Source organism: Podarcis vaucheri (assembly GCF_965113315.1).
Source record: "Podarcis vaucheri genome assembly, chromosome: 10".
Lineage (NCBI taxonomy): Eukaryota > Metazoa > Chordata > Lepidosauria > Squamata > Lacertidae > Podarcis > Podarcis vaucheri.
In genome coordinates this window covers 63,029,386-63,041,462 of record NC_138748.1, presented here as the reverse complement: position 1 = coordinate 63,041,462, position 12,077 = coordinate 63,029,386, and the positions used below count along the sequence as shown (strand labels likewise).

General features: G+C 43.2%; 1 protein-coding gene across 10 annotated transcripts in view; it reads right to left on the bottom strand.

The window, feature by feature from the left end:
* The window catches only part of ABCC9 (ATP binding cassette subfamily C member 9), a 92,318-nt gene that overhangs the window by 30,720 nt on the left and 49,521 nt on the right, over window positions 1–12,077 (bottom strand). For 5 of the 10 annotated variants that reach the window (XM_082238706.1, XM_082238705.1, XM_082238703.1 and 2 more), the window contains 7 exons: window positions 10,271–10,351; window positions 9,603–9,740; window positions 5,641–5,766; window positions 4,433–4,529; window positions 2,562–2,809; window positions 1,003–1,151; window positions 402–471 (listed from right to left, as the gene is read on the bottom strand). In XM_082238706.1, coding sequence (XP_082094832.1) covers window positions 402–471; window positions 1,003–1,151; window positions 2,562–2,809; window positions 4,433–4,529; window positions 5,641–5,766; window positions 9,603–9,740; window positions 10,271–10,351 — 909 coding nt within the window. The remainder of the gene's footprint in view (window positions 1–401; window positions 472–1,002; window positions 1,152–2,561; window positions 2,810–4,432; window positions 4,530–5,640; window positions 5,767–9,602; window positions 9,741–10,270; window positions 10,352–12,077) is intronic. The other 5 variants (XM_082238708.1, XM_082238707.1, XM_082238711.1 and 2 more) reach the window with 1 other exon arrangement.

The following is a 12,077-nucleotide window of genomic DNA, read 5'->3' as shown; positions in this document are numbered from 1 at the left end:
TATTTTGGCTGCTAATTCCTTATTTTCAAGGCTGCTGGTCCCTTATTTTCAAATCTGTAAGTTGACAGCTATGGTGCATGCATTTCCATTTTCACTACCTTCCTGTTTTCACCCCCTATTTCTCTGGCAGCAAGTCCCACAGGCAGTAGCTGCAGTGAGGAGTTCCCTCATCAGGAACTACCTAGCACAACTGTGGGTGCTTGCCCATCAGATGAGCCCCACTTTGATAGCTTGCAGATGCGGTCTGAACCCAGACCTGTGAATGGACTTGGAAGGGGTTTGCTGCAACGGCCCCCTTTGAACTTTTGACAAATGCCAGTCATCTCTGGTCCCATATATTTTGGCCTGTGGGAGTGGGGGAATAAAGGCTCTGGACCACCTGATGAGATCAATGAGCTTACCTGATCAATGATATTTGTGTCAGCAGAAAAGCGGTTGAGAATCAGCCCCAAGGGTGTTGTGTCAAAGAATCTATCAGATGGCAAAAATATATGGAAGAAGAAGAAGAAGAAGAAGAAGGAGGAGGAGGAGGAGGAGGAGGAGGAGGAGGAGGAGGAGGAGGAGGAGGAGGAGAAGGAGAAGGAGAAGAGATCAGTGCTTATATTCTTCTGCTTCCTGAATTATTCCCACATAAAGTACTAGGCGACCCAAGCTGGACTCTCTGGCAACAGAACTCAAGGCACCTTGACCCAAATACCATCATGGCAGCTTTGAGGCTGAGGGTGCTTAGGGCCTGGTATCCACTGAGCTGCAACGCCACCTAGGTAATGGCAAGAGTGGAGACTGCAGCTCATCAGCCCAGCCAGACCAGGTGACTTGAGGAGCCAATAGGAGCCTGCCTGGCTCTATAAAATTACTGCTCCAGGCGCAGTTCTTCAGTCTGAGCAAACACCTTTTTTGTGAGGAGTTGCTGAAAAGCCTCACCTCTTTAGCAACTTGATCACAAGCCCTATGTTATCTGCCTATGGGTCCTAAAGGTGACTCGTTTCATTTTCACTGCACCTGATTGGTCCAAGAATGATCTTGTTGAGGAGATCGTGGTGAAGGTTCTTAGCTGCTGTCAGGCCCATCCATTCAACAGTCAAAGACGTGACCAGGCAAAGGACAATCCCTGCGCCACTAAGGATGCTGAACACAGCCACGTAGCAAGTCTATTAAAACAAGGGCAGGAAGAAGACAGGTTTCTCATCCTGAGAAGTAGGGTATGGATTGAAGCAGAGCATGCAATTTGGTATGCATTGAAGGCGGAATCTATCAAACGCACACTTTCCAGAACAATGTGTCAACTGAAATTTTGAAATTCACAATGGTCTGAATTTTTCGATGTAGTACACCAGTCAAACACAGTTTGCAAAAAAAAGCATAAATTAGGGGGGGAACTGCTTGCAAACATGTGCACATTATTCAAAACTGCATATAAACATGTTTTATTGTTAAAACAATACAATAACATTATAATTCTAAATTTGCACTAAAATCCTCATGAATTTTCAGGAAGGTTTGTTTAAAAATAATAATGTGCAAAATGCTGCAAAATGCAGAGACATGAAGTTAAGACTGGAAAAATGAGAAACAAAGAGAATCAACACTGACAGAGCCTTCAGCCCCTGCTGGGAAACAACTTAATTTTCCTTTGATTATGAAGCACCCTCAAAGACATGCTTAGTTTTGCGGTGCAGTCCAGCTGGTGGGTCATAGTTCCAAAGACTTCTGTTTTAGGACTCTGTGCACTTCCTATTCAAATTAACTGAATGTTTTTATAGCACTTTGGGGGAAAGAACGAAGTTTTCTGGTCTCCTGTGTGCGCCTGTGGGAATACGGCTGAGATACAAAACTAGATCACAATATTACTGCTGAAATTACCTTAGAAGGAATGTCTCTAAGCAGTGGGGTAATACAAGGGCAAAAAGCAGGACTAACATACCAGTCCAGCAGTGAGCCCCAAGTGTCTCATTTTGCTCCAGTGATGGGGAGCCTTAGTCCTAGGGGCTGAATGGAGCACTGTGTTTTTCTATCTCGCCCTCAGGACTCTCCATAGACTGTACCCTCCCATCAGACATACTCCTTCTCCACAAACTGCTTTGTGCATCCATGTCTAATCTTGCCCCCTTTCTGAAATGTATTTATTGGTATGTGTTTATCTTTTTGTAAATCTACAAAGGACAAAAATAAAATAAAATGGGGATTGTGGGGTTTTCTCAAAACGGTGGAGGGCGTGTGTGCTGTGCCCATTGGTGGAGGAAATGCTCTACGGGTGGGGAGAGGGACAAAAATGGGGTTCCAATTGGGGGGGAGTGAGAAATGTCCCTATTTTCATCTCAGGAATTTTGGAGGGTATGTCTCCTTCCAAATTTGGGAAAGCACTAACTAGGCTGGTTGAAGAAGGGTGGGGGACTCTTGGACCCTGTCAGTGCCCCCATGCCCCCTTTCCAAAGCCAAGGGCCTCCTTACCCAGCCTTCAGGCCATGCGTTGGACCACCCTGCAGGTTGTTTATCTGCTTATCAAACCATAAACCTGTTTATCAACCCTAAACCGCTTTAACCTCTGCATGTTGGCCTACCTTTCTGGCCGGCTCCTCTGTGGAACACAATGCCTTGCCATTGTTAGTCATTGATGTCCACTGTGCCAGCCAGTAATCAATTGCAACGATGACCGAATGCTTCAGCAATTTTGAGAATATCATCAGGGAGAGTAAGAGAAACCCTCCCGAGGTGAGGTACTGCCAGCAGGTTTTCCAGGGCAAGTTTGTCCTAAGTCTCATGACGGTTGACATGTTGTCATCGTCTTCCTCCTCCTCCTCTTCCTCTGCTAGGTCACAAATTTAACTTAGTCAGTTCATCTGGCATGTGTGTCTCAGCTGCAAGCAGGGGCGGTCCACATTGTATGTGAACAGACCTGATTCACACCTCCTGGACTAAATACATGGACGAGATTGTGACTGCTCTTCAGATTTTGCACTTCCCTGAATTTTATGACTGGGAAAAGTACCCAAAATGTGTAATAAATAAATAAATTACACATTTTAGGGTAGAATAAATTTAGAAACAAAGACACCGAGATGAAATAAGTATTTAAATATGTATTTTGTGAACAAATGCATAATTAAAAACGTATTTTCATGAAGTTATATGTGTGTGTGTAAAAATAACAGATTTATATTAATCATATTCTTTATTGCTGTTGTTTCAACCATCCCAGCATCAACCAAAATATATCTTTACATTAAAATATACCAGAAATAGTAATGTACAAAAGGTTAAAAGAAGAAAAGAATATTAGAATACATAAGGTTAACGGAACTAATACATTTCAATCGCCGAGACCATATAACACCAGTCTTGAAAGACCTACATTGGCTCCCAGTACGTTTCCGAGCACAATTCAAAGTGTTGGTGCTGACCTTTAAAGCCCTAAATGGCCTCGGTCCAGTATATCTGAAGGAGCGTCTCCACCCCCATCGTTCTGCCCAGACACTGAGGTCCAGCTCCGAGGGCCTTCTGGCGGTTCCCTCATTGCGAGAGGCCAAGTTACAGGGAACCAGGCAGAGGGCCTTCTCGGTAGTGGCACCCGCTCTGTGGAACGCCCTCCCATCAGATGTCAAAGCGATAAACATCTACCTGACATTCAGAAGACATCTGAAGGCAGCCCTGTTCAGGGAAGTTTTTAATATGTGACATTTTAGTGTATTTTTCATCTTTGTTGGAAGCCGTCCAGAGTGGCTGGGGAAACCCAGCCAGATGGGCGGGGTACAAATAATAAATTATTATTAAATTATTATTATATTATCCAACTAAATTTTTGCAGTTCACTCAATTTTAAATTTCTCAGCTTTTGGGCAGCCAAAAATCTCACATATCTGTCAAAAATGTGCCAAAACCAGACAACGAATATGTTGTTTTCACTTGATCATGACCATTAGGTATCTTACTTAAGGAGTTCAGAATGAACTTTGCCCTTGGTTCGGAATGCAAAGAGCAGTATAAAAATATTTTACTGCTCAAGCACCATATATACAGAGAAGCTGTTCTACTGATATATTGCTATAACGTCCCTCTAAATATAGTTACAGGTAGGTAGCCATGTTGGTCTGCTGTAGTCGAAACAAAATAAAAAAATCCTTTCCAGTAGCACCTTAGAGACCAACTAAGTTTGTTATTGGTATGAGCTTTTGTGTGCATGCACACTTCTTCAGATACACTGAAGCATCTAAATATGGTGAAGGCATAATCTGGAATAGCAAAGCGAGAAATGCTTTTCTAAACAAACTAACTGATAAATTATGTGGATACTGCTCAACTCCATGTGTTAATTTAAGGAAATGCAAACATGGAGACAAAAATTATTCACTGAATTAATTCATTAAATTCTTCTCTCTCTCTCCCTCTTTAAGCAAAGGATCAATCAGTCAGTCAATATAGGGTATATCATTACCTTCATCTTCATCTTCCAGCTGAGCTTTCGATTCTCTTGGGTACATAGCTCTTCGGAGAGTCTTCCTTTCCAGGGTGGTCTGGTCAGCTTCCATATCCTACAATCAAGGTTTCAAAAATGAAACTTCTGCAAGGACTACTTAGGTGAGACGTAGGAAGCTTCAGGTTTGGGAGCCAAATGCAACTTTCCAGGCCTTTCTAACCACACCGGACTAGGCTCAATGCCCCTGGTGCTTTTAAGTGCTTTTGGCTGGTTAGAATGTCCCCTTGAAATGGGATAACCATAGAACTGAAGGGTTGGAAGGGACTCCAAGGATCATCTAGTCAAACTTGGAGGCTGGATCTGCTGCCCCTGTGGATCTGGCACCTGAGGTGGATGTCTCACCTTGCCTTTCAGGTGGGCCAACCCTGGCCAGAACAACAGAGAGCAGAATGGACAGCGGTGAGGGGTAGTTGTTCCCCAAGAATTGGAGCGAATAAATAACAAGTCCATGAAGGAACGAGGAATGCTGTGTATTCTGACTAGCTGGTGTGCAGCTAGCAGCTAACTCTGGTGCTAAGTGCATTTTAGACTGGTTTTCGGTAGACTCCAATCCTTTGTGAAATGTGGTAGCCAAGAATGGACAAAACACATCATCCGATCATCTGTTGACGAATTCCTGAAGTGACATTCTGGGTAGAAATGCTTTCATGTGTGAAGCAAGCACAAAAGCCACGTTTGGATGGCAAAAGAGGAAAGGAGTTCTGCTCCCCCTTAAGGAAATGCCACCTGATAGGTCAATAAAAAGGTAGAGGACCCCTGACAGTTAAATCCAGTCATGAACAACTCTGGGGTTGCGGCGCTCATCTCGCTTTACTAGCCAAGGGGGCCGGCTTATGTCCGCAGACAGTTGTTCCGGGTCATGTGGCCAGCATGACCAAGCCACTTCTGGCAAAACCAGAGCAGCACACGGAAACACCGTTTACCTTCCCACCAGAGCAGTACCTATTTATCTACTTGCATTTTTGGTGTGCTTTCGAACTGCTAGGTTGGCAGAAGCTGGGACCAAGCAACAGGAGCTCACCCCGTTGCGGGGATTCAAACCACTGACCTTCTGATCGGCAAGCCCTAGGCTCTGTGGTTTAGACCACAGCGCCACCCGCGTCAATATGGTGTGCCAAATATGGATCCACAGCTTGTATTGAATGGAGCTCTGCTGTTTGCGTTACCTTTTCCAGTTCCTGGTCTTGGCGATTCATCAGCGTTTTCCAGTGTTCGTAGAGTTCGACATCTTTAGTTTGGATGTCCTTCAGGGTCCCTTCTCTAAGCACGGTGCCATCCTTCATGGCAATGATCTGAGGAGAAAGAGAAGGAAGGGGCAAGGGCCATAGCTCAGTTGACAAAGCAAATCCTTTACATGCAGATGGTTGTGGGTTCAAATTCTGGCTTCTCCAGGTAGGTCTGGGAGAGACTCCTGCCAGAAACCCTGGAGAGCTACTGCCGGCCAGTGTAGACACTACTGAACTGGAAGGACCAATGGTCTGACTCATTATAAGGCAGCTTTCTAGGTTCCTAGGTAAAGGTAAAGGGGCCCCTGACCATTAGGTCCAGTCGTGACCGACTCTGGGGTTGCAGCACTCATCTTGCTCTATAGGCCAAGGGAGCCGGCGTACAGCTTCCGGGTCATGCGGCCAGCATGACTAAGCCACTTCTGGTGAACCAGAGCAGCGCACGGAAACACCGTTTACCTTCCCGCCGGAGCAGTACCTATTTATCTACTTGCACTTTGACGTGCTTTCGAACTGATGGGCTGGCAGGAGCAGGGACCGAACAACGGGAGCTCACCCCATCACGGGGATTCAAACCGCGGACCTTCTGATTGGCAAATCCTAGGCTCTGTGGTTTAACCCACAGTGCCACCGGCGTCCCTTCTAGGTTCCTAATGATGTGCTAATTTGGAAATTCAACAACCCAAGGGATGGGTGAGTGTGCAAATTTTACTTTCTCTCAATTTCCCATTTCCCTGATCTTAGGATAACCACATTTCTGCATTAGTTTAAGCTTTGCTTTTAAAAAAAATCCTTATGAAAAACTGTCTGCACATTGGTGTGCATTGCATTTCTCCTAATATACACACGTTATATGCAAATTTATCTAATATGCATATTTTGCAAGTCATGTCCCCTAATGTAATGCTTTTTCTTTTTTCTTTTTCTTTTTTTTTTTTGCATGGATACATGCATTTTTATCCATTCTTTCCTATCAGTTCCCTATTTTGGGTGGGGGTGGAGAACTGCCCTGCAAAATTTGGAGATGCATGAATATCAAGGGATGCCTGCCTTTCAGTTTGTACATTGTTTCAGGAAAGGTGAATTAGGCAAGGGCATATTTTCACTGCACTTCTTCCCCACCTCTCAACAACATATATAATTTGGTCCTTCAGCAAGTTTCCAATTAGACCCATTCAGAGCCTTAGCACAAAATCAGATATACATAAAACAGCGTCTGGAAAACAAATTGCCTGTTGCATTGTGTGCTTCCCGCCCCATCTGGACTGTGCTATCAGTGCTGACCTTGATGACCCAGCAATTGCTCTATGATTCCAGACTACCAGGAGATTAGCATGGTCTGCTCATGGGTTACGTGCGGGGACTGGATGTGCTAAATCAGCACACTAGAGCCCTGAGATGATCCGGCCTGAAACCAGCATCATTTCTCTTCAACGGATGGTCTTCTTAACCAGTTATCTGAGCAGGAGGATCTCTCCAACCCTGAAAACTTTGTAAGTGAAGGCAGTGTGGTTCATTGGTTACGAGCATCAGACTAGGACCTAAGTGACCAGAGTTCGAACCGACACTCAATCATGAAGCTTTACTGGGCGACCTTGGACCAGCCATTGCCTCTCAACCAAACCCACCTCACAGGGGTATTGTGGGGATTATATGAGATGGGGGAGCTACCTTGAGCTCCTTGATGGAAAAAGTGGGGTATAACTGCAATAAACAAATAAGGATGAATTCCAAGCGTCAGACATGCATTCATAAGAACATGAGAAGAACCTGTGAATCAGGCAAGTGGCCCATCTAGTCCAGTGGGCACAGGGATCATGTTCTGCTTGCTAGCTTCACAGGGGTCTTCTTCTTTCTTCTATGGCGATCACTCGTAGCCAAGTAAGATTGTCTTCCATGAACACAGTCTTAACAGTGAGTCCATAAGTGACTGTGGAGGCCAATTCTGGATCTACACGTCCTTCCACAGTGGGGACATAGATTTCCAGGTGGGAGTTGATCATGGTGTGGGTTTGCCAAGCATGCCTTCCTCTTAGCACGTTTCTCCCTTGCGTCCTGAGTTTGAGTGTCTTCAAAGCCCATGACACCTTTGGTAAAGGCTGTTCTCCAATTGGAGCGCTCACAGGCCAGTGTTTCCCAGTTATCAGTGCTTATACTACATTTTTAAAGATTTGCCTTGAGAGAGTCTTTAAACCTCTTTTGTTGCCCGCCAGCATTACGCTTTCCATTTTTAAGTTCGGAATAGAGTAGTTGCTTTGGAAGATGATAATCAGGCATCGGCATAACATGACCGGTCCAACGAAGTTGATGCTGAAGAATCGCTGCTTTGACACTGGTGATCTTTGCTTCTTTCAGTACACTGGCATTAGTTCGCCTGTCTTCCCAAGTGATGTCAAAATTTTTCAGATACACCATTGATGGAATCTTTCAAGGAGTTGCAGATGGCGTTTATAAGTGGTCCACGTTTCACAACCATACAGTAAGGTTGGTAGGACAATAGCTTTGGAAACAAGCATTTTGGTTTCCCTGCTAATGCATTTCAATTGGGAGAAAGCTGCACTCGCAGAGCTCAGGCAATGCTGGATTTCGGCATCAATGTTGGCCCTTGTGGAAAGATAACTGCCCAGATAGGAGAAGTGATCAACGTTTTCCAGGTAAATGGGTGATGTCAGAGTCTTGATGGGACCTCCAGTGCATACTCCACTACGGCCTAGGACCCACGTACCTACAGGACCGCCTCTCCTGGTATGCCCCACGGAGGACCTTAAGGTCCACAAACGACAACATTTTGGAGGTCCCAGGTCACAAGGTGGTTAGACTGGTCTCAACTAGGGCCAGGGCCTTTTCAGTACTGGCCCCGACTTGGCGGAACGCTCTGTCACAAGAGACTAGGGCCCTGCGGGACTTGACATCTTTCCACAGAGCCTGCAAGACAGAGCTGTTCCGCCTGGCCTTTGGTTTGGACTCAGTCTGACCCTTATGTTTACCTCCCCTTATGGTCTTGATTTATTGGCTATTTTAAAATGAGGCTGCATTTTAAATTGCATTTTAACCTTTATTTTAAATTGGTGTTTTTTTTCCCCTCCCTTCTTTCCCCCCTATTATGTTTTTACTGTGATTTTATTGGTGTTAGCCGCCCTGAGCCCAGCTCTGACCGGGGAGGGCAGGGTATAAATAAAAATTATTATTAGCTGGACCATAAAGAAGGCTGATCGCCGAAGAATTGATGCTTTTGAATTATGGTGCTGGAGGAGACTGTTGAGAGTCCCATGGACTGCAAGAAGATCAAACCTCTCCATTCTGAAGGAACTCAGCCCTGAGTGCTCACTGGAAGGACAGATCCTGAAGCTGAGGCTCCAATACTTTGGCCACCTCATGAGAAGAGAAGACGCCCTGGAAAAGACCCTGATGTTGGGAAAGATGGAGGGCACAAGGAGAAGGATCTGATAAGCCGCTAATAGCGCTAATAGCGCTAATCCGCTAATCCGTCAATGGGCTTGCTTCGCAAGACGAAAAAGCCGCTAGACGAAGAGAATCACAGAACGGATTCTTTTCGTCTTGCGAGGCACCACTGTATTTAAAGAGCAACTGTAATCAACAAATTAAGCTAGTAGGACTACAGGAAGTTTTGTAAGGAGAAATATACGAAGTGTTACAAAGTAGGAAAAGATAGAGATATTGGTTATGAGTTTGAAATGCAATAGGGGAAATAAGAAATGCATACTGAGAGACTAGATTGTAAAATTTTCAGACAGGATTGATGGAAGTCAAAAAAACTGAATAAGATGCAAAAGTATGTTTAATTACTGTTGAAAATGATGTTTAAAAAGGTAATAAAAATTTATATATATAAAAAAGAAAATTCGGCAAATTATTTTTTTTAGAAAGTCCACGATGCATACCCAATCCGCGTGTGGCAGGTACTGCAATTTATGAGTCACCAATACAAGGGTCCTTTTGTCATCCTTAAGAAACTTCAGGATGCCTTCTTGCATCAGGTGATCACTCAGGTGAATGTCCAAGGCAGAAAATGGGTCATCCTGGAATTAAATATATGAAAAGAGAGCATTTTGAAACCAGGCTAAAGCATAATACCTGCAGGTCTTCCTATCCCAACACAATGTGCTTTCGGGGAAATCATTTGTTAGGCAAATGTTCACATACCAAGTCAACAATTTCCATGGGGAAATTTCTACTACGTTCCCGACCGCAGAATTTTGACACCAAAAGATGGGAAAACATGGGGAAACAATCTGAAACCTTTCAAAAGGCAAACAAAGAAGGGCGGGAGCTCTCTTATTTCCCTCCCCCCTCCCTCCCTGGTTTCTGGCAAAATGGCTGCCGTGGATCAGCAAAAGTAAGGCTTGTTAAAGGTTGATTTAAAACAAACAAAGAACAGTACTGCATGAAGGTCCAGCCATTTGGATATCTGAATCTGTGGTGTGTATAGCATGCTTATGCACTCCTTGTGAATTTTCGCACAAAAGACATTTGGATAGCACAACCAATTTTTTAAAAAAAAATATCTAAAAAATAAAGAATTAAAACTGAAGTATGAAAAAAGCCTTACCAGGAACACAATGTTGGTGTTTTGGTAGAGAGCCCGAGCAACACAGATTCGTTGGCGTTGACCTCCGCTCAAGTTAATTCCCTAATGGGTACAACAGGCCATGCAAAATTATTTCTCTTGAGTAAGTGCCAACGACGTCTGATTTGCCAAAGCCTTGAAATAACCAGTTTCTAAAATTAACCCCTCACCCCAAGAACGCCTTCAAATTTATGTAATGATGTGTTATATTAAATATTAGGGCTGTTGGTTGCCAAACCTAGACGACAACTAAGATAGAAAGTGCATCTCAGAAATCAAATAGGGAAGAAAGTGTCCCAAAATTATTTGTAAGCTGCAAATGCCCTCTTTTATGAAGACAGATGACAGAATGTTTTTATTATGTGGACCTGAACAAAATAAAGCCAACATCCATACAGGTAAAATCTCATAACAGAAAAATAAATTAAAGTGGATTGTAATACATAAAAGATGTAAAATATCAGGAATGTTTAAAACAAGTCTAAAATAAGATATAAAACTTGATACCTTAAAATATGAAAGTTAAAAGTGAGTTAAAATAATTGACAACAATTATTATTATTATTATTATTATTATTATTATTATTATTATTATTAACATTATTATTAAAATTACAGATTAATAATGGTAATGTATGAGAACAGCAACCAGACAAGGATAGGTTTAGCCTGGGGAGATTTCATTTCTGTGTTTTTGCAGCCAGAAAAATAAATCTAGCCACAGTCACTGTTAATAATTTGTTCGAATCTGTCCAAAAGTAGGCCAGATAGCATTCAGAAGTCCTACCTGGAAATTTTGAGACAAAAGAAGTCACCAATCTGATTCGGTTCTCTGAATAGAAATTACAGGCAAAAAGCATATGAGCCAAGGGTTGTATATGTAAACAGTTAAGGGGTACCCTCAAACTGTCCAATCCAGCAGAGGGCAAGCAATTAAACCTAGCTTTAGTGAAAACCCAAAACAGTATTTGAGAATAGTTAAATTCTCCAAGTATCTAGCATGGCTTCCTGTAGCGTTCCCAAAGCAAGGAAGGATTGGACTCTGATTAATAAAATACACATGAGGCATGACTCTGGGAGGAGGTGCCAATAATAATCCTGTCCACCCCTTGGCCCAGGTTGTTTTATTCACACAAAAAATTTTTACACAGTGTTCGTAAGAACCAATCAGATTTCCTCTGAGCTATTCAAAAAAACCCATGTGGGACAAAGTTAAAGTTTAAACTACAAAGAAACTATTTCCTACTTGAGCATGCATAGTAGTCCAGAGTAAATAAAATAGAAATAAAGGAGGAATGTTTTTAGGAAAACCCCGGAGGTCATAAACAGGAATAAACAGGAGAGGAAGGACGGCAGTATTTACCATCTCCTTGTGAACTCTCTTCCTGGCCCTTAATATCTATCTAAAGATTAAACTACATCAAAGCTACCTTCTATCTTTATGACCCAGGATCCCTGGTGAAGCGACTGGCCTGTGCATTTAGAATGCTTATACATGCCTGTAAGGCAGAGAAATAGCACATTGATGCAGAGGCATGGACTGATCAGAAATCATATCAAAATGGCTCAAACTCAGTCAACGCAATGCTTTCATTGCTGACACAAATGGCTTGCTCCATATTTTTTTAAAATTCCTCCTAGCGATCCCACCTGATCACTACAGCTTCCTGACATCGGGGCAAAGAAAAAACCCAGATAGATTTGGAGGCAGGAAACCATTCAGGCAAAGGACACAGAATACCAAATATCAGTGCCCTTAATCCAGAAAGCAATAGTGGGTTTCACCTGA